The sequence below is a fragment of the Thamnophis sirtalis genome, unplaced genomic scaffold (assembly GCF_051295495.1).
Source record: "Thamnophis sirtalis isolate CommonGarterSnake01/CBP01778 unplaced genomic scaffold, rThaSir2_p1.2 scaffold_1, whole genome shotgun sequence".
NCBI classification, from domain to species: Eukaryota; Metazoa; Chordata; class Lepidosauria; order Squamata; family Natricidae; genus Thamnophis; species Thamnophis sirtalis.
In genome coordinates, this window is record NW_028261381.1 from 29137941 (window position 1) to 29158359 (window position 20419).

Here is a 20419-nt window from a genome sequence, read left to right on the forward strand (position 1 = left end):
AGATTGAAAGGCGTGCAACAACAAAAAAGCATTCTTAACAACAGCTAATTACAGAATATTCAGTTTAGTGTGTGTGTATGTGTGTGTGAGAGAGAGACAGACAGACAGAGACAGAGACAGAGAGAGAGCACTATATAGACATTAGGCCTTCTACAATTTGAAAACTTTTAACAATAGGGGAGCAGGGAAAAAGAGAGAATCATTATTCTCAAACTTGTCATCCTTCTTTCCAAGGTAACTGAAATAGAGAATCTCTTCTATCCAATAATTCCTCCTGAGCAAGTAAGCTCTTGGAAGATGTACTTTAGACGTACAGATACATCAGTACATATTTATATGTCATCATATTTCAGGATGAGAAAAGAAATCAAAGCATTAATTGGTTATGCTAGTATAATAAAAAAAATATTGTCCCACCCTTAGCATAAAAACTAGCTGGGTAACTTTGGGCCAGCCCCTCTCTCGTAGTCAGCCTACCTCACTGTTGTGAGCAAAATAAAAGAGAGAGGAGTATTAAAGATGTTTGACACTTTTTAAAAATGTTTCATTTATTTAATTTATATTACTTTCCATTTCCACCAAACAGTGTGTGATCTGAGTACAGTTATTTAAGCAGTCATAATCCACAAACTTGTTATTATATTATTAACAATAATATTAATAATATAATTATATATCAATATAATTACAATAATCCGTAACATCTTCATCATCAAATTCTCTCCACATTAACATTTCCTCTCTTTTATATCTCCTCCTTTCTATCTTCTGTTTCTATTGTCTAACCATTGGTAAAATACATACAAAATAGTCAGTTTCTTCTTTATCCTTAATAATAAGTGTTAATCTGTCCATTTCTGCGCATTCTAGTATTTTCTTAACTACACTCTCATCTGACGGGATCTCATCATTTTTCCATTGTTGTGCAAATACAATTCAGTTAGTGTATATTCAAATACAATTGCAGTTAGTATATGTAAAACCAGATGCTTGCCACTTTGAGTTACTCATAATAAATAAATAAATATCTTGTTACAACAGTGAAAAGTTATAATTCTATATATACTTATCTAGCACAAACATTATGTAAGTGTGTATAATGTATTTAGAAATACATATATTTGTAAAACACTTAGAAATGTATTACATGATACTTGAAAGGATTACATGATAGTTATATTACCATCTGCTTTTTTAAAATCTGTGTTTTGTTTAGATGTGTTCCATATTTCATTATATTTATTCATACAAAGTTTACATTTACAAGCAAACTGCTTATAGTCAGCAAGTGTAACCAGATCTTCAATCCGTTGAATAAATCGGGTCACACATTTATCTTTCCAATGTTCCAATGTCAGTCTTTTTAGCTATAGGAAACAGAGAAACCATTTATGTTATGCAGTTGTAACAGTATACTATATTTTATATTTCTATTTTTTTGCTCTATTTTTCCACTTATTTTTAAGCATTTATATAGCTTACACACATGCATTTTGATAATCTATTCAGGCCACATTAATATTAACTTATGTTTATGAAAGTGACTTTAGGACTTTATCCAAAATATATTTTTCAAGTATGGAAGTTTAATACCCCTTTAAAACATGTATTTGGATCCAGAGCAATCTTTACTAGCCTGGAGCCTTCCGAATGTGCTGGGATTACAATTTAACTATCAGCAACTTCTAGGAGTTATAGATCCAACTTATCTGGAAGATGCCAGGTTTAAGAAGCCGATATTCAATGGATTAACAGATCCCAAGGCTGGCTACAGTTAATAAAACAAACTACCATAAATCATAAAACACCAAACTGTGGCAATCTATCAAACTATTATTAATGCAGAGTTGTACTATTAAACCAACAGATCAAACTTCATTAAGTTGCAATCAATTAAATCCTTGACTAAAGGCTTAAAATCCATGTAAGCACCAGCCAAGCTTCCAGATGGAGAACATTTCATAAGTTGGTATCGCAATGCATATATAACTGTCATTTTTTTCCTTTCCAAAATGTATATTTATACGTCTATTTCCTCTCAAACACATATTTTTTAAAAATATTATTAAGATCTGGTTGTACCAACAAACCTAGGGATCCCAAAAGATGATAAACTTGCAATGTCCTCCATTATAGCAATAGCACTTAGACTTATATACCGCTTCACAGTGCAGCCTTCTCTAAGCGGTTTACAGAGTCATCCTATTGCCCCCAACAATCTGGATCCTCATTTTACCCACCTCGGAAAGATGGAAGGCTGAGACAACCTTGAGCCTGGTGAGATTCGATCTGCCAAACTGCTGGCAGCCAGTGATCAGCAGAAGTAGCTTGCAGTACTGCACTCTAACCACTGCACCACTGCCGCTTATTGTAAACATCCCCCATGTCTGTTATTTTCTTGTTTATCCTGTTTATAATGTTTAATGTTTTTATTATAATTTATAGTGATAAGCTATTTTATATATTTATTCATTGTTCTTATCTTTGTTATATGCTGCTCAGTGTCACTTTGGGTGAGATAGGCGGCTATATAAATTAGAGATAGATGGATGGATGGATGGATGGATGGATGGATGGATGGATGATAGATGATAGACAGACAGATAATGAGATCTTGTTTGAGCTGAATATATGAAAACTATTAACAAAGTTATAGTTGTGTGTAAAGTTAAATATGTAACTTGTTTCAGTTGATATGTTGTTCCAAGGTGTGCAATAAGTTTATGTTGGAAGCCAATCTGGACTTGAATTAACAAATGTCAATTTTCAAGCATTGCTATCTTTAGCACTTTTTTCTCCTCCTACCCTCCCAAATCACTCATGCATGAATCATTTTCACCAGAGAGAGCCATAAGTGTTTGGCTGTCATTGGATTAACTCTCTTTGCCTGGATTTGTCCATGGAAATAGGAGAGAAGAGGATTCAGGGAGCTGAGCTGGAGAGCGATAGAATGTTGCAGGCTTATTGTTTTGAAAACTCTCAGTAAGGCAATCCAAAACCTTGGAGGAACATCACAAATACTTTCTCTTTTGGGACATAATAGCAAGTAGCCATCCTCTCCTTTCCCCTCCCTCATTATTGAATATGCAGGTAGTGGTGCCTGGAAATCTAATACATGGCTCCCTCCAGGTTTCATCGATATAAAATAGTAACACCTAATTTATGCATTGGGTTTAAATCTAGCGTTTTAAGGCTTTTGGATGTTGCTATTAGTGAGCAAGGGATGCGGTGGCTCAGTGGCTAAGACGCTGAGCTTGTTGATCAGAAAGGTCGGCAGTTCGGTGGTTTGAATCCCTAGCACCGCATAACAGAGTAAGCTCCCATTACTTGTCCCAGTTTCTGCCAGCCTAGCAGTTCGAATGCATGTAGAAATGCAAGTAGAAAAATAGGGACCATCTTTGGTGGGAAGGTAACAGTGCTCTGTGCACCTTCGAGGTTTAATCATGCTGGCCACATGACCACAGAGACGTCTTCAGACACCACTGGCTCTTTGGCTTTGAAACGGAGATGAACACTGCCCCCTAGAGTTGGGAACGACTAGCACATATGTGCGAGGGAAACCTTTACCTTTAGTTAGCAAGCCATTTTCCCCAAATTAACTATTCTAAGGTGTTTCAAATTGAAAGCATAATATTTCCAAATGGTTCTATTGTACCCTTGAATCAAGTTGTCAGCAGATAATTCCCTGCCCTAAAGATAGGTTCAACGTTAAAAGAATTGATGAATATAAATATAAACCAAATCAACAATAGTGCTCTCTTTGCTCATCCTCTGAAAAGGTGACTTTTTCTGAATAACTTTGGGATAATTGTGCGATTCTTTGTTCAGTGTTTCAAAACTATGATATGTTTTATCAATGGTTGGACAAAAGGGATAGGAATTAGGAATTTAATAAGTATTACTATGTAAACAGAAAGTGATGCAGTAGTTCAGTGGCTAAGATGCTGAGCTTGTCGATCAGGAAGGTCAGCAGTTCGGCGGTTCAAATCCCTAGCGCCATGTAACAGAGTGAGCTCCCGTTACTTGTCCCAGCTTCTGCCAACCTAGCAGTTTGAAAGCATGTCAAAATGCAAGTAGAAAAATAGGAATCACCTTTGGTGGGAAGGTAACAGAGTTCCATGTGCCTTCAATGTTTAGTCATACCGGCTACATGACCACGGAGACATTTTTGGACAGTGCTGACTCTTCGGCTTTGAAACGGAGATAAGTACCACCCCCTAGAGTTGGGAACAAGTAGCACATGTGTGCAAGGAGAACCTTTATCTTTACTTACTACGTAAATGAATTGACCCAGACAGTACACTGTTCACTATGCACATATTGTATGTAAAGAGAAAACAAATAAAAAAATATTTTAAAAAAATCTGATATGAGCCATAGTAGTACACCCAGTGGCCATGAAAATCTTCAAAATAAAAAGAAATCTAGAGATAATAAATTTTAAGTAAATATGAGGCTTTAAATTTATTTATTTTTTTAATCCATTAAAATCAGAGAAAAGTAGAGAGGGCATCCCACAAGGATAGATTTTCCCCATGAACCAAGATTTGCTGCATTCTGTATCTGAACGAATATCAGTTATCAGTGCTTTTCTCAAGAAATAGGTAATATTTTGGACACACACTTAGAAAGAGTGACAGGAGAAATCAGAAAGGGATGCCTTCCTTGGTTCTGGTTAACCTCTTTAATTGCTACCATTCCCTAATGTGTGAGCTTCCAAATTTATACTCCATTGCAAAATTGGAAGTGAGGGATGTTGGTTCCCTATTTAGGTAATTATTTAGACTTGTCATTGCTGCCCCAGTGTTTGGAACATCTAAAGTAGCATTTTACCTTCAAATCTGAAGCAGCCTGAGAATCATGTTTTGAATCATTAATTTCTGGCCACTGTCAACAGAATAGCATGAGAACAAGAGCTTATGATTTCATAGTTAACTGATTGGTTTCTTTTCTGAAATCTGATCTTTCCTACTTAGGCAAACTTTTTGGATTCAGGCTACCTGGATGGAGTCTTTTTTCCTACAGAAAGCAATCTTTGCCACAAGAAGATCCTGATGCAGTGATTGTTGATTCATCAAAGCACAGCGACAACTCCATGGCCATGAAGCATTTTAAATCTCCTACGAAAGAAAGCTGCAGCCCCTCTGAAGGAGATGACACCAAGGCACTCATTCAACCAAGGACGTGTTCGCCTCCAGTGAATATATCTGGGCCTCTAGATCATTCATCACCAAAACAGCAGTGGGATCGACTGTACCCGGATATGCTGCATTCCAGCGCAGCATTGACTCTTGCTCAATCAAAAGAGAGCATCAGTAGTATAAGGAGGGCATCTTCAGTGCACAACATAGAAGGATTTACCATCCATCCGAAGAACATGTTTAGAGATCGGCATGCTAGTGAAGGTACAGTATTGGGCAAGGGGAAGGTGATCAATATTCATGAATTATGTCAACTGAATGGCTGGGAATAAAATGGGATATGTGCATGCCATTTTTAATCCAACTAGGACAAGATCTTTTGAAGTCTCTTTGTCTTTAAGAGTTAAGAGGAAATTCTAGCATGACATTAAGCCCTCTGTGGTTCATCATTTGTGACCCTATGCAAAGGGAAACTTATTTCCAAATCAATATGCTTCATATTGTGTTATAAGTCTCGGTGCATTAATTTGATAATAAGTTATAATAAAGGTTCTCTCATTATTTGGGTAGCTGTTTATTGTAAAGTGGTATTAATACAAGAATGGTTCTTGACTGTTATGGCCACTTTCATATTCAGAAGGTCTTCATCCAGAGCATCCAAGAATCCTTCCTCCAGAAAATGCTTCACTCACTCACTCACTCACTCACTCACTCACTCACTCACTCACTCATTCATTCAATCAATGTAGGTACCACTTGTTTTCAGACTGACTTGGGGAAGGGGCTCATAGATGGCGACATAAATACCTAATAACACACCGAACAGAAGATGGATGCAGATATGCTCAACACATAAAAAAAAATATTATACTCCCATCACTGGCTCCAACCATCTTAGCCTAGAGCTTGAGAGCACGGCCAGGTCTTTAAGGTTTTCCAGAAAGCCACCAAGGGTAAACCAAATAGGAAACATGACTAGATGAGCTAATTCTACCTTATTGTAAGGCTACCTTAACAAATTTCCCACTTTAAGCTGCCTGATGAATGAGGGTGATCTTTCCCAAGTTTCTTCCTTTGACCATTAGTGGACTGGAGGATTCCCCCCTCTCTTATCTGATTGTTTCATGGGTAGCATGTCTTCCTTTTGTCCATCAAGATTACTCTTACATTCCATGACAGGGTAGAAGCCACCCAGATTTCATAGAGAATTGCATCCCAGAGAGCAGGTGCCATAAAGGTGTGATTCCTGAATCTGAAAGATGACACTGCATTAACTGAAGGGACTACCATATTTTTCAGAGTATAAGACGCACTTTTTTTCCTCAAAAAAGAGGCTGAAAATCTGGGTGCGTCTTATACATCGAATACAGCATTTTTTGCCTCCTGAAGCCCCGTCCCCTTCACCAAAATGGCCGTGCATATCCTTATGGTGGTTTCAGAAAGCTCCTGGGGGCTGGGGAGGGCAGAAATAAGCAAAAAACGGGCTTCCCCAGCCCCCAACAGCACTCTATAAGCCTCCATAAGGCTTTGCATGCAATTTGTTGGACAAAAACAGGCCCGTTTTTGCAAAAAATGGGCCTTTCTGGCTCATTTTTGCCCCACCCCCACCCCCAGGAGCACTCTGTAAGCCCCCCCCCCCCAACAAGGCTATTCATGCCTTTTATTTGAAAAAAACAGGCCCGTTTTTGCGAAAATGGGCCGTTTTTGGGAGGTTTGCATAGTGCAAAAACTTTTTTTTCCTTTTGGAAAGCTCTAACTGATTGATGAGAATTACATTGATCAAGTGCTGTGCCAGCAGGAACAAAGTCTTACGTGCTTCAGATTGTCAGTGATTTCCTTCTCCAGCACATGGATAAATACACCTGGAAACATCTACCTATCTACCTACTCTTTCTCTCTCCCTACCTACCTACTGTATTTCTTCCTCTCTCTCTCTCTCTCTCCCTCTATCTACCTACCTACCTACACACACTCTCTCTCTCCCTATCTATCTACTGTGTTTATCTATCTATCTATCTATCTATCTATCTATCTATCTATCTATCTATCTCTTTATCTATCTCTATCTCGATTTCTCTCTATCCCTTTATCTACCTAGCTACCTACCTAACTACTCTCTCTCTCTCTCCCTACCTACCTACTGTATTTCTCTCTCTTTCTCTCCTCTCTATCCCTCTATCTACCTACGTACTTTTTAAAATTTGCCTCTTCAAAACCTTGGTGCGTCTTATACTCCAAAAGATACAGTAGTTGCCTGCCCAACCTGGCAGTCTGAATCAGCAACGTGTATGCATATTGTTTCAAGAGAAAGATATTCCTTGCTTCACAAATAAAACCCTTGTTCATCTTCATGCAACTGATTGATTAGAATGCGTATTTGACTAATTGAGCAGTTGGTTGACTGCATTCTATTATTGATTAATCCAGGAAAATTGCATAATCAATTACAATTTCTTAAGTCAAATTAGCCTCCAAATTTAAAGAACAGCCCCTCCAGAGATAGATCACATCCATTTAAATGGCTGTTCCAGCTAATTTGAAAACACTTTTGAGCACTCTGGGAAATGTTGAAGAGCAGTTGAATGAGGACAACTTTTGGTTCTTAATTCTAAAAAGAGAAAATTAGTCTCCCGTTCACTACATTAGCTGATTCACCCAAATTTAATGTTAGCTCCTTCAAAATGTATTGGGGAACCAAGAAGGTGGGAAAATATCATCAGTTTGGAGTCTTTGGATACACAGTTTATTTCCCCCTTTTGCTTTTCTTTATTCTGCTGAATAACAGACAATGGTCGCAATGTCAAAGGTAATGTAAATTTATCACCTCTATTGTTCGGTGCTTTTGAGAGACACATTATTTGGCATGCTATATAAACTGTACAAATGCATCATACTCATGCTAACCTTTATGAAGCTGGGCACATTATAGGAATTACGGTTCTTTTTGCTTGATGGATGCATCACAATTCTCTTTGCTCTCAATTGGGAGTGATGATAGATGGCTATTCAGAGGAAGCTGTGAAGGGATGCACAGTATGTTCTTTCAAAGCCATTGGCTTCACTTAGTCACAATGCAATCCTCTACTTGTCTATCCAAAGGAAACTTCCCATCCTTTCTCTGGGGCTTTTTCCTTGGTCACTGATTCGAGCAGCACATCCTGCCAAGCCCCTTTGATTTGAGTGGGAGAGTTGAGCATGTGCTTAATTCTCTCCCATCAAATCCCCCAGGAGGGCTTAAAAGTTTGAACTTTGGCTGGATTGTACTTTTGTCAACTTGTTGAAGAAGGTAGACTGTGGATGCTGCCAATCCGACGCAGATACCATAACTTGACGTTTTCAAGATAATACCATGTTGTAAAAAAAGTATTACAAATTGAGCTTTGCATGATTGAAACTAGCCGCCCTTGATTCATTTTAAATCCAATTCAGTTTTATCATTCTGACACCAAGGCAATCAGTGAAGAATCTGGACCCTTCACGTATTCCTCTTTTGTCTCCTTAAAACTAGTTTCGCGCTCCTGGATGGCAGGGGGTATGGTTTAAGCTTACTGTAGTCTTCAGGTGTGCTTGCATGAATTCCATTTGCAATTTCATGTGGAAAACATGCTTGTTCATATTGATTACATGCTAGTATTGGTCCTTTTCACCGGGACAACAATGTAAAGCAAAGTTAGCCAAATGGAGACATTCCTTTCTCTAGCTAAGTACAGTAGAATCCTTTTCACATATATATATTTTCCCCATAACAAACTTATAAATTTGTGTTTATAGCCTAAATTTAAGAGGAAGGCAGGATGAAGGAAGAGCTTTCATTTTTGCTCCTCTTCAATGTGTCATTGAATATACTTGATGAAATGTCTCCATCAAAGCTGCATGATGTGCATGAGCTAATGCCCACAAGTGACCCATTCCTAGGAAGTCTTCATTTGCTTCTTGTCTCCATCAGCGGTGGTTTTGATATTGTGTGGCACCATGTTGTAAGTGAACAAGTGTCTGTAAATGAACTTGCTGCTGGCTCAAAGTACTTAAGACTCTGTCTATTTCTCTATTTATTGTAACTATAGATCAGGTGTGTCAAACCCAAGGCCTGGTGGAGGGATCCGGGGTGCTTAGATCCAGCCCATGGGGCCACCCTGGAAACAGCAAAGGACCAGCCTGCAGTGCCTCTGCCAGAAAAAAACGGAGCTCTGGTGGGCCAGTATGACCCTCCCATGCTCTGTTTTCCGTGGCAGAGGGTTACAGGAGGCCATCGCAGCTGAAAATGGAGCTGGGAGACCATTTTTACTGGCAGAGCGCTCAGGCCACCAAAGGCAGCCCCAATACAAGTGGTGTTGAACTGGCCGTGCCCCCCATCTCCCCCCCGAGATCAAACACACCCCTGATGCGGCCCTCAAAGAAATCGTATTTGACACCCCTGCTATAGATCCACATCAGTGTTCCATAATCTTTAAAGCCAATTTAAGATTCTCAGAGGGAAATGAACATATTTCTGGTAGAAGTCTATTCAATAGGAACAAACTTTCCATAAAGAAATATTCTGTTTCTTGTGCCTGCCAGCGTAGTAGTTCTTCTGAATAAGCTCTTGAAAAGGGCCTCCAGAGCTGATCTTAGAAGCCTTAGAAGTTAACTTGCTTCAGCAAAGTAAGACTTAAATCTGCATGAATACTGAACATAAGAAAAGCAGGTATAGAGCAGAGCACTAACTCGTGCTGCTCTTCCATTTTTGAAATCACAGATGGAAAACAAGCAACAATGGCTCAAAAGACACCCAGGATTATCCAGGTTTTGGAGTAATTCAGGAGCACGTGTGTCACTGAAATTAAGCAATCTTCTTTTCTCCCTAATTTGGACATTTAGCTATTCAGGAAGTATTTATGTATGGGATACATTTGTGGTCCATCTTTCTTCTATTGTCGCAACAACTCTCAGAAGCTGGCAGAAGGTAATATGCTCAAGGATCCTTTTTCAGCCTTAGAGCTGCCCTTCTGCCTGCCTGAAGGCACCAGGAGACAAGGCTGGCAATGTGACATCAGAGAAGGTGGGCCTAAAATTTTTGGATCCTTTTCAGTGGATTAGGAAAGGTAAATAAATGACATCTTATTTGCCCCTTCAGCACAGATATATGCACCTTAAACGGAAGCAACATACTATTTGGGGAAAGTTGCATATTTTAGAATATAATGAAAAAAATCTGCTGTCCACAGAAAGAATCCAGAATCTAAAATCTTCAGGAATCCAAGAAACCAGATTTTTTTTTTTACTTGCACTCCTTCAGCATATGCTATTTACAAGTATACTGCCTTTGAATCTGGAATTCTCATACAATAATAACTATAGATTTCTTCTAAATTCATAATTTAAAAAGCTCATGGGCTCCAGACTTTAAAAGCCCATCGTTCTCAATCTAGCGTGAAATAAAGCTTTCAGGGCTAAGTGTGTCTAGATTAAATCCAAGATATTACTCCACTAATGGATTTCTGCTTCCACTTGTGTTCACTCAACTAGTTCAGACATCTGTAAACTCTGAAGAAATAGATTCCTGCTTTCTCTATAATTTCTCTCTTTTTAAAATTTCCTCTAGTTGAAGGACCCTACAAAGAATGGGTAACAGAATCATTTACAGTAGTAGAAAGCATGAGAAGTCCTGATTCAAGAATGGTGTGTGCAATGGACACACACACACACAGATGCACACACACACACCTACCTCCCACTGAATTATTTACTACTTCCAGGCACTACCCTGTTTCCCTGAAAATAAGACCTCCCCGGGATAATAAGCCCAATCGGGCTTTTGAGCTCATGAGCTAAAATAAGCCCTTCCTGAAAATATTGCAATACAGCAGCAACCATGAGATGACCACGCTCGCCGCCTCCTGCACCTCAAAAATAATAAGACCTCCCCGAAAATAAGCCCAAGGACTTATTTCAGGGGTCAAAAGAAAATAAGACCCTCACTTATTTTCAGGGAAACATGGTATATTCTGCCCTTCTTCCACAATTGAAGTGTTGGCAGATTCTAAGCTAGACAGTTATCAAGTCTGGTTGAAAAACAAAAATAACAATAAAGGTAATTTACTTTTTTAGTTATCTGGAAAGTGGCTCAAGACATTATATCAGCTGATACCTTCTTTTTCTTCTAGGTCCTTTTAACCATATCAAGTCAAGTCTGTTAGGATCGACGTCTGATTCAAACCTCAACAAATACAGCACCATCAATAAGATTCCCCAGCTCACTCTAAACTTTTCTGATATCAAAAATGAAAAAAAGGCATCATCACCTCCATCATCAGAGAAAACAATTATTGCACCCAAAGTGAAAGAAAGAACACACAATGTCACTGAAAAGGTTACCCAGGTGAGAGATTTTAAATATGTAATTGTGCCTCTTCTCTAATTTCTGTGAATGCTCCAATCCTTCTCTTCATGTCTGCATGCTTTTGTTAGACTTGTGCAATTTGATTCTTCTGGATGAAATAGAATGACCACAATTCTTCTAGCAACATACACAGAGGAAAATTAATGTAGATTACACCTATAATTATTCAGAGAAAGGGCTCTGTGAGGGAAAGTGCATTATGTTATTGTAAGTGAATTCTGTGGAAGATCACAGACTTATCTGTTTAACTCGGTTATATCTTTTTTTTCTTCATGTTTTAAAAAGTTTTTATTTAACATAAAACATTCCATTCTCATATGAACAGTGTGTTGTTTGAGTACAATTAATTTTTACAAATAGCAATTATAACAATAATATTCATAACTTTCATATTAATCACTTAATAATATTTGTTTATCTATTTCAATAAACCTTCCATATATAATTAATCATTCTCTTATGCTTCTACATTTCTAGATTCTGTTTCTACTAGTTAGCCATTGATAAAATAAATCAGGTATATCTGATATAGTAGTACAGATACTATTCTATGGTGGCCTTGATTCATTCTATTTACCTACCTGACTGTGAATAATATACAGAAGTCAAATTAACTTGAGTGAAATTTAGCACTTTCTTCCAGTCCTGATATCCAAGTTGTCATATGTTACATAGACTATAAGAAGTATATGCACATCACATTACAAGAGTATTTAAGAAAGACAAATGTCAGCGTTCCAAATATCATCAAGAATTAAATCAGAATTCAAGGCATAGCTTTCATCAAAGTTCTAATTTAAAAAGAGAGACATGTTGGTACAAACTTTGGAAACCCAAATCTGAAAGCTTCCTGGGTTTCCACCCAGTTGAAAGTTCAAGACCTGGCCCCCATACCCACAAGTTCATCACATGGTCCAATGTTCCTCTGCCACACTGGCATTTCCACCCATTTAGTTCCGGTCAGGTACAGAGGTGCGGAGACAAAAGATGACCTTGGGCTTCTGGAAAGGAATGTCTTATTATACAACAACGCATTCTGCTCCTGACTATTCCCCCTCCCTATTCCCCACTAATGAAACAGCATAGAAAAAATAATAGAAAGTGTGGCAGGCCAAAGATCCTAAAAGGAATATGACTGCAGGCCTGACAACAAAATCAAGACATGAAGTTCAGGCTGGTGACTTGGACACTGATTCCAGTACACCATCAGGGAGATCTTACTATACTTATATTTCTTGTAGATTCAATTTCCAGGCAAGTCACATGGTCATAACTATTTCCTAGTTGTTAAAGTTGGTCAGTCAAGTAAACAGATCTTTCTGCTTTTCTATTCTAATTCCTGTGTCGCTTAGTACAATATGGCACCTTCATATGGAGCCTCGGTGGCACAATGGTTAGAGTGCAGTGGTTAGAGTGCAGTACTGCACAGTGGTTAGAGTGCAGTACTTCTGCTGACTATTGGCTGCCTGCAATTTGGCAGTCAAAACCATGTTGACTCATCCTTCCATCCTTCCGAGGTCAGTAAAATGAGGACCCAAATTGTTGAGGACAATATGCTGACTCTGTAAACTGCTTAGAGAGGACTGTAAAGCATTGTAAAGTGGTCTATAAGTCTAAGTGCTATTGCTAATGATTCTTCCGAGTACTGGTCTGAACTTGTTTCTGTAGGAGTTATGGCTACAGATGCTCTGCTTCTATTATTATTTGGGGGGGACGGGGGACAAGGGGTTGGTTGATTCCTCTCTTCTGTCTCAGATGCTATCTCAGAGGTGGGCACACTATCTCCTATGGATGCTGTGTTTTTAACTCTTCTTTCTCATTCTCTTCCTCATCCTCAATAAAAGCTTTGGTTTATTATTTGAATATCCTTCAGACGTGCCTACCGTAAAACTGAAATTCAGAGATGCTACTGTGATATTTTTCACTCTGAATTATTCATCTCTGGGTTTTCCCCTTTGATAAATAGCGTCTCTAAAATCCTCTGATATCTTCGCTTAGTAAGGTTTTTATAAGAGCTTTAAAAGATAAAAGCCTTTTATTGTTCCTACATCATTTTGTGAGCATCATCATCTAAAAAGCAATGTGTGTGCGTTGAGTCTGATAAATTTAAATAAACAAACATAGCAGAAGAAATTATCTCTTTTATGGATCATAGCATAGTCTTAGATCATACTCGGCAGAAGACACTCAGAGGAGAATTTTCCTAAGTTAAGTGATTATTTTGACCAATTCAAGTCCATTTTAAGAAAAGCGGCCTTGAAGTTGTTCAGCAGTTGTGAATATCCGAGCAGCAGACTAAGCAAACCATGAGCTTAGCTGGCCAGTCTTTTGTCTCGTACTTTAGTTTTAATAGATCTCAGATTCTGATCATTTTTATAGGTTATTAGCCTTTTATAGAGCTATAGGCTTAGTCATTTGGGTTAGTTTATCAATTTTATTTTCATATTTTATTTATGTTTGTCTGCTTGATTGTAGTTTATTATACAATATATGGTATGCTAGTCTTTGAAGTTTCCTCCTCTCCTTTCTTCTCCAGTATAATAGACTGCATTTCTATTGAAATTATACTAATATTTTCTGGATGTTCAGCTCTCTTTTCCATTATTACAGTTCAGGTTTTTGTTCTTTTTGCCAACGTGTGAGTATTAGGGCTTGGCAGATCTTCAAAGGGTCTCTTTATTTGTTGGAGCTTCAATTGAAGGAACCTTTCAAAGGTCCTTTAAATTTTCAGCAGCAAAATTGAAAGGTGCTTTGCATTTTCCAGAAGGAAGAAATGGGGTGAGGCTAACTTTTGCTGAAAGATTTCTATACCATGGATATCAAACCCACAGGCCAGATATGTCACACACTGGCCATGTCCATGCCAGGTTTAGCAAAGGGGGGAAAAAGTTGTGATACATCACGTGACGACACCCCTGTTATATGCAATGGCGATCGTCCCATTGCTATTATGTTTCGAAGCTAGTTAGTGAGCTTGCTTAAGAGTCTGATTTCTTTTCCTCTCTCTTTTTCTTATTCTACTGCTTTTCTTCTTTTATGGAGGCTCCATTGGCAAATTATTGTACAACCATTGTTCTACAAGAGTCTAATTCGGAACAGGAACACATATGATTTACACATATGGACAAATATTCTACTCCATTAATGGTTCTCCAGTCACGTTATAATATTATTGCTAAATTTTTCTTCAGTTTCAAGAAATACATAGTTCAACAACTTATCAGAAAGCAAGAAAAAAGAGACTTTTCCCCTCAAACAAAATAGCTAGTATTTCTATTCATGTAGATGTGTGTATATTAGTATAACTGTACTTTATCTGATAGCTGTTTTTATAAATCTGGGTCAACATATTAAATTGTGTTTAAGAAGGAAATTATTTTAGTATTTTCAAATCCTTGTGCAACGTACAATAGCGTAAGTCCAGCTCCATTCTGTTTTCTGAAGGCGTTAAAGATAATTTAATGCCACAAGATGTCATTTATATTTATTAGTGATTCTATATTAGGGAGAAATATACAAAATAAAAATTATATTTTAAAAATTAATAGGCATAATATTTACACTTTTATACACATTTACATAGAGTTCCAGGTACAATCTGTAGTTTAACATGCCAGGAACTCTACAGCTCTCTGCATTCAAAATTAAATTTGAAGTGTTTGCCAGGGAGGGGTCAAGAACTCTTTACAGAATGCTTCCAATGAATGTTGACATTTCTTTGTATTTCTGTTCTCTTAATGATTTAATAAACTCCTGAACAATTTGCAGGAATAGCTTTTACAAGTTCACCATTTTTAATGAGAAGAAAATCAATTCTCTGTATTTCCTTCCCATTATAATTTCTTATCTATCATTTCCTAAACATAAACATCTGACCCCCTTACACATACATAAAAACAGAGAGATCAGTTTGCATGGAACTTTACAAAGCATAAAAAAGTAGTTTCATGCTCTGAAAATTACCTTATTTTCCTGATTAGCAGATCCCCTTGAAACTATGATCCAGATGAAAGGTTTTTTTTTTTTTTGCTTTTCATTTATTTTCATTTTGCCATTTCCTTGAATGTTCCTTTTGTGTACATCTTCATTTATAGTAAAGGTTGCTTTATTCAGATCTAGGTTTGCATAGCTTTTAGCATGCCACTCAAAAGTAGACACACTTAGGAGGACAAAGAAAAGAACAAAGCCAGGATCAAAAATAAATTTAATCTTGAATTTTAGTAAATTCCATGACTTTGTAAACCTCATGCATTTAATTAGGTCCATTTTCTCTTACAGAAGAATAAATTTATTAATTTAATTGGTCTTACATTAATCTCAGGCTGTTGTAGAACATATCTTCAAAGAACACCTGCACGTATTACAAGTCTGCTGAAAAACACCAAGTCTTTCCTCCAGATTTCACAATCTTCTCTTTGTCCTCCTCATTTCTAATATAAGGTATAAAAACAGGCCAAGAGAACATAGAAATAAATGTGGAAGTTGAATTTCAAACATATTGATTTCTTGAGAACCATAACTATGGTTCTATTACTACTATAGAAGGTCTTGGATGTGAATTATGAGAGACAAAGCATATTGAGTCTGAATCCCAGCAAAATAGAGTGGCAGTTAATTCTGGTTCCATGGATATTCCATCTGCAGCTAGAGGTACTGAAGATATGCTTGTCTCCCTTACCTGATTCTGTGCCATCATGTCCATCTCAGCTCTTTGCAACCACATAGGCAGACTTTTTCCAGTTTGATCTTGGCTATCTTGGCCTTTCAGATTTCCCAGCGATATCAGTAAAGTAATCTTCCTCATCCAGCATCTTCCTATATCATTGCTGGCCTGATAGCTTTAGCTGGGATGACCTTTACATTTTGGGTGGCTCTTCTGGAAGTACTGTAGATACTAGATACTCTTGGCATATATTCCCATGGTTCTTCCCTAATTCTACTCAGGAACACATTCACTATTACCACCACCAGGATGAAGCAATAGCAATAGCAATAGCAGTTAGACTTATATACCACTTCATAAGGCTTTCAGCCCTCTAAGCGGTTTACAGAGTCAGGATATTGCCCCCAACAACAATCCGGGTCCTCATTTTACCCACCTCGGAAGGATGGAAGGCTGAGTCAACCCTGAGCTGGTGAGATTTGAACAGCCGAACTGCAGAACTGCAGTCAGCTGAAGTAGCCTGCAGTGCTGCATTTAACCACTGCGCCACCTCGGCTCTTAAGCAACATAGCAGGATCTGAGTACAGCTCCTTTCTATTAGTATAATAAACACCTCTATTTTAATTTACAAAGTGTTACCTGTGAAGATGCCTCAGAAGCTGCAGCTGCTTGCTTCTTGACCAGAGTTCAGCAGAATCACACAAATTTTATGGAATCTATAATGGTTGCCAATAGCCTACCGGGCCTAGTACAAGTTGTGGTAACCTATAAAGCCTTATACAGCAGGGGGGGAGGTGTTACTTTTGGGGCATTTTCTCCAGATAAAATCTGCCCTACCCAGACTAGCAGGGAAGGTACTATGTCTATCCCTTCCCTTGTAGGGAGTTGGAGGCTGATATTCTTAAAGCAGTCTCTTATCTCTGAATGTGATGAATTTGATGCCTCTTCTTTATTCTTCTGGAAACTAGTGAACATAGCTTTGTTCCTAAGAACATTCAGACAGTAAAATTTGAATTAGGATGGCACTGGCTTTTACTTTAAACTTCAGTTGGCTTTTTATGGATGGTTTTAGCTCTCTGTATTGTAAGCTGCTTATAATAATTAATAAAGCAAAGCAAGGAAGCTTGCTCTGCCCCATTGCATTTAACATTAAATACCAGTTGTTCTATTTTGTGGCATAAAACTAGCCATGGTGACTGGATTAAAACCGCACGAAGACTAGTTCTGGTAACAAGAAGATGGGATAATTTACATAAGAAATACATGGATTTGAAATCTCAAGGCGGCTTCCAGTTTATTATGATGATTAAGAAACTGGAAATATTGGTCTCGCCCGGATCATGCAAGATAACAATTTAAATTAGCAGTATGATATACAGATGCTTTGTGAAGTTAATTTTCTCATATTATCTTTACATGAATTTCTCACTAGATGTCTTTTTAATGAATATGGGAGCTACTGCAAGTTTCAAGAAGAGCAGTGCCCTATTGAAATGGGCACTGTGAAATTCAATGCAGCTATATTTTTCCTCTTACATGATGGTTGTGGTAGCATCAGATAGAGCCGGGGGGAGAACATTTCCACTTTAAAAGTTATCTCAGAGCATTACATCCTAAATCAGGGGATTTTATGCCTGCCTGCTCTGTGTCCTTGGCAGGATTTTCCATAGTTCATCCAGAGGTCCCTGGTTTGTGGGTTTTCACTGTTGCGACTAAGCAGAGATGCACTACCATAATGATTCAAGAAAATGGCAGTTGGGTGAGCAGAAGTCACTTTCGGTTTACTGAAAAGAAGGATTTCTCCCTTGAAGCAGAGGTTCTAGCAGGAGTTCTCTCCAGGGGTGGGTTCCTACCAGTTTGGACCAGTTCGGCTAAATAGGTAGTAACTTGGCGGCCTGGGTCGCCAGAACCAGCAGCGACCCAGGCCTGCCATGCCCCCGAGTTCTCTGTAGGGAATGTCAGAATTGGTTTTCTCAGTGGCGCTGTAGGTGCTGCCATCTTGTTTTTGGCTTCTGTATTGCGCATGCGCGCAGCACGTCCCTGAGTGGATTGGCAATAGCAGCAGCCGGAATTCACCCCTATTTGTCTCTAAGGTGGGGGTGTCAAACTCACGTCGTCACAGCGGCATGACGTCACATATCGGGACTTTTCCCCCCTTTGCTAAACTGGGCATGGGCGTGGCCAACGCATGAAGCATCTGGCCTGTGGGCTGCAAGTTTGACAGCTCCGCTCCAAGGCAAAAGCCTTCTTGGAAATTACATTTTGCATTCTGTCCCAACAGTTTCCCTGGCCACTTTTCTTTTGAGAAGTTCAAGGAAAAAATAGTTTTAGATGGTCTCAGGTCACTCCATTCAGACCAGGTCAGCTTCATGAAGTTAGCCCAAACTCAGATAGTCCAACTATGGTACAATTCTGGTTTTAGTCCTCCAACTACAGAAAGTAATTGCTAAATCTGCCTTGAGTAGATTGATCAAGCAAGTTCTACTAAAACTTGTTCACATGTAAGGATGCAGTAGAGGCAGGACTCATATATGAAAATAATCAAATTTTCGTCCTTCCTCTCTACTGAATTTTTTTTAGCTTATTGTTACTGATCAGAATGAAAAACGAGAGTATCTTAAGAATAGCTTGGAACATTTCATGATTCGTCAAACCCAACAAGAATTTCTCAGAACCAGGAGAGTGTAATCAGTGCTTTTCAAAAGGTTCAAAACTTCGGATCAAGTGAAAAAAAATCCCTCATCTATAAAAAGCTATTAAATAGGGGAATTCTTCATGTCAACCTAATTCTTCACTGTAGTCTCAGACACAGAACTGGGGTAGGATCCAGGGGTGAAATTCAGCAGGTTCTGACAGGTTCTAGAGAACCAGTAGCAGAAATTTTGAGTAGTTCGGATAACCAGCAAATGCCACCACTGCCTGGCCCCAGTGTGGGGAGGGAATGAAGATTTTGCAGTATCCTTCCCCTGTCATGCCCACCAAGCCACGCCCATAGAACCACTAGTAAAAAAAAATTGAATTTCACCACTGGTAGGATCTGTTTTGTAGCAGTGGTGTAGGCAGAAGCTAATCGGAAGGACAGAAACTTTCTCTGTTTGCAATGCAAACAGAAGGGAAGACTATTTCTGTCTGTGGCCTTTCATTGACTTGACCAATTCTTCTCTGTTTCAATAAATGAAAAGGGCAGAGTAATTACTATAAACCTTCTAATTGCTGAAGAAAAGCTTACACTTCAATTTCCGTGTAAGAGGATTCTCCTCTAAGGAGGAGACACAGCATTATTAGCTTTTTAAAAGGGGTTGTTGGATGCTGGCTTAAATATATGGTTTGAAGCATTTTGCCAGTTTTTCCACACAATGGCAATGTTCTTTTTCACATGAATTTATACTGAATCTAATTTCACTGTACTGGCATCAAGGCAGAAAACCATTTTTAAAAAAAATTAAAGACATGATATTCATACTGTGAATTGGTTTATACAATACAATACAATAGCAGAGTTGGAAGGGATCTTGGAGGTCTTCTAGTCCAACCCCTTGCCTAGGCAGGAAACCCTATACCGTTTCAGACAAATGGCTATCCAACATCATCTTAAAGACTTCCAGTGTTGGGGCATTCATAAGTTCTGGAGGCAAGCTGTTCCACTGATTAATTGTTCTAACTGTCAGGAAATTTCTCCTCAGTTCTAAGTTGCTTCTCTCCTTGATTAGTTTCTACCCATTGCTTCTTGTTCTGCCCTCAGGTGCTTTGGAGAATAGTTTGACTCCCTCTTCTTTGTGGCAGCCCCGGAGATATTGGAACACTGTTATCATGTCTCTCCTAGGTTAGCATTTAGTCTTGGTATTTGTTTGGAACAAAGCAAGGAAAGACATGGTTAACTGAGCGAGCATGGGGTTATGGCTTGGAAGAAAAATATATTAATTATTTGACCATGATCATGGTTTTTTACAATCATAGGAAAATCTGAAATGATGCCAAAATTAAGGGTTTTCTCCCGCCCCCCCCCCCACCAATAACCACAGAAACAAGTTTGATTTCACTGGGTCACAACAGCACTGGAAACTTAACCCTTTACCCTCTGCCATGCGCAGTGGATGGATTCAAATAATTTAACAACCGATTCTATGCCCTAATGATTTCGTCCAACAACCAGTTCACCAAACTGCTCAGAAACGTAACAGCTGGTTCTCCTGAAGTGGTGCAAACTGGCTGAGTCTCACCACTGGCCATGCTCCT

The 20419-nt window shown here is 38.5% G+C and overlaps 1 protein-coding gene across 8 annotated transcripts in view; it reads left to right on the top strand.

Moving 5' to 3' along the window:
* Nucleotides 1-20419, top strand: part of KCNH7 (potassium voltage-gated channel subfamily H member 7) — a 338169-nt gene that overhangs the window by 200435 nt on the left and 117315 nt on the right. For 3 of the 8 annotated variants that reach the window (XM_087709677.1, XM_087709681.1, XM_087709693.1), the window contains 4 exons: nt 4977-5405; nt 7927-7947; nt 8650-8673; nt 11285-11499. In XM_087709677.1, coding sequence (XP_087565803.1) covers nt 4977-5405; nt 7927-7947; nt 8650-8673; nt 11285-11499 — 689 coding nt within the window. The remainder of the gene's footprint in view (nt 1-4976; nt 5406-7926; nt 7948-8649; nt 8674-11284; nt 11500-20419) is intronic. The other 5 variants (XM_087709688.1, XM_087709698.1, XM_087709705.1 and 2 more) reach the window with 2 other exon arrangements.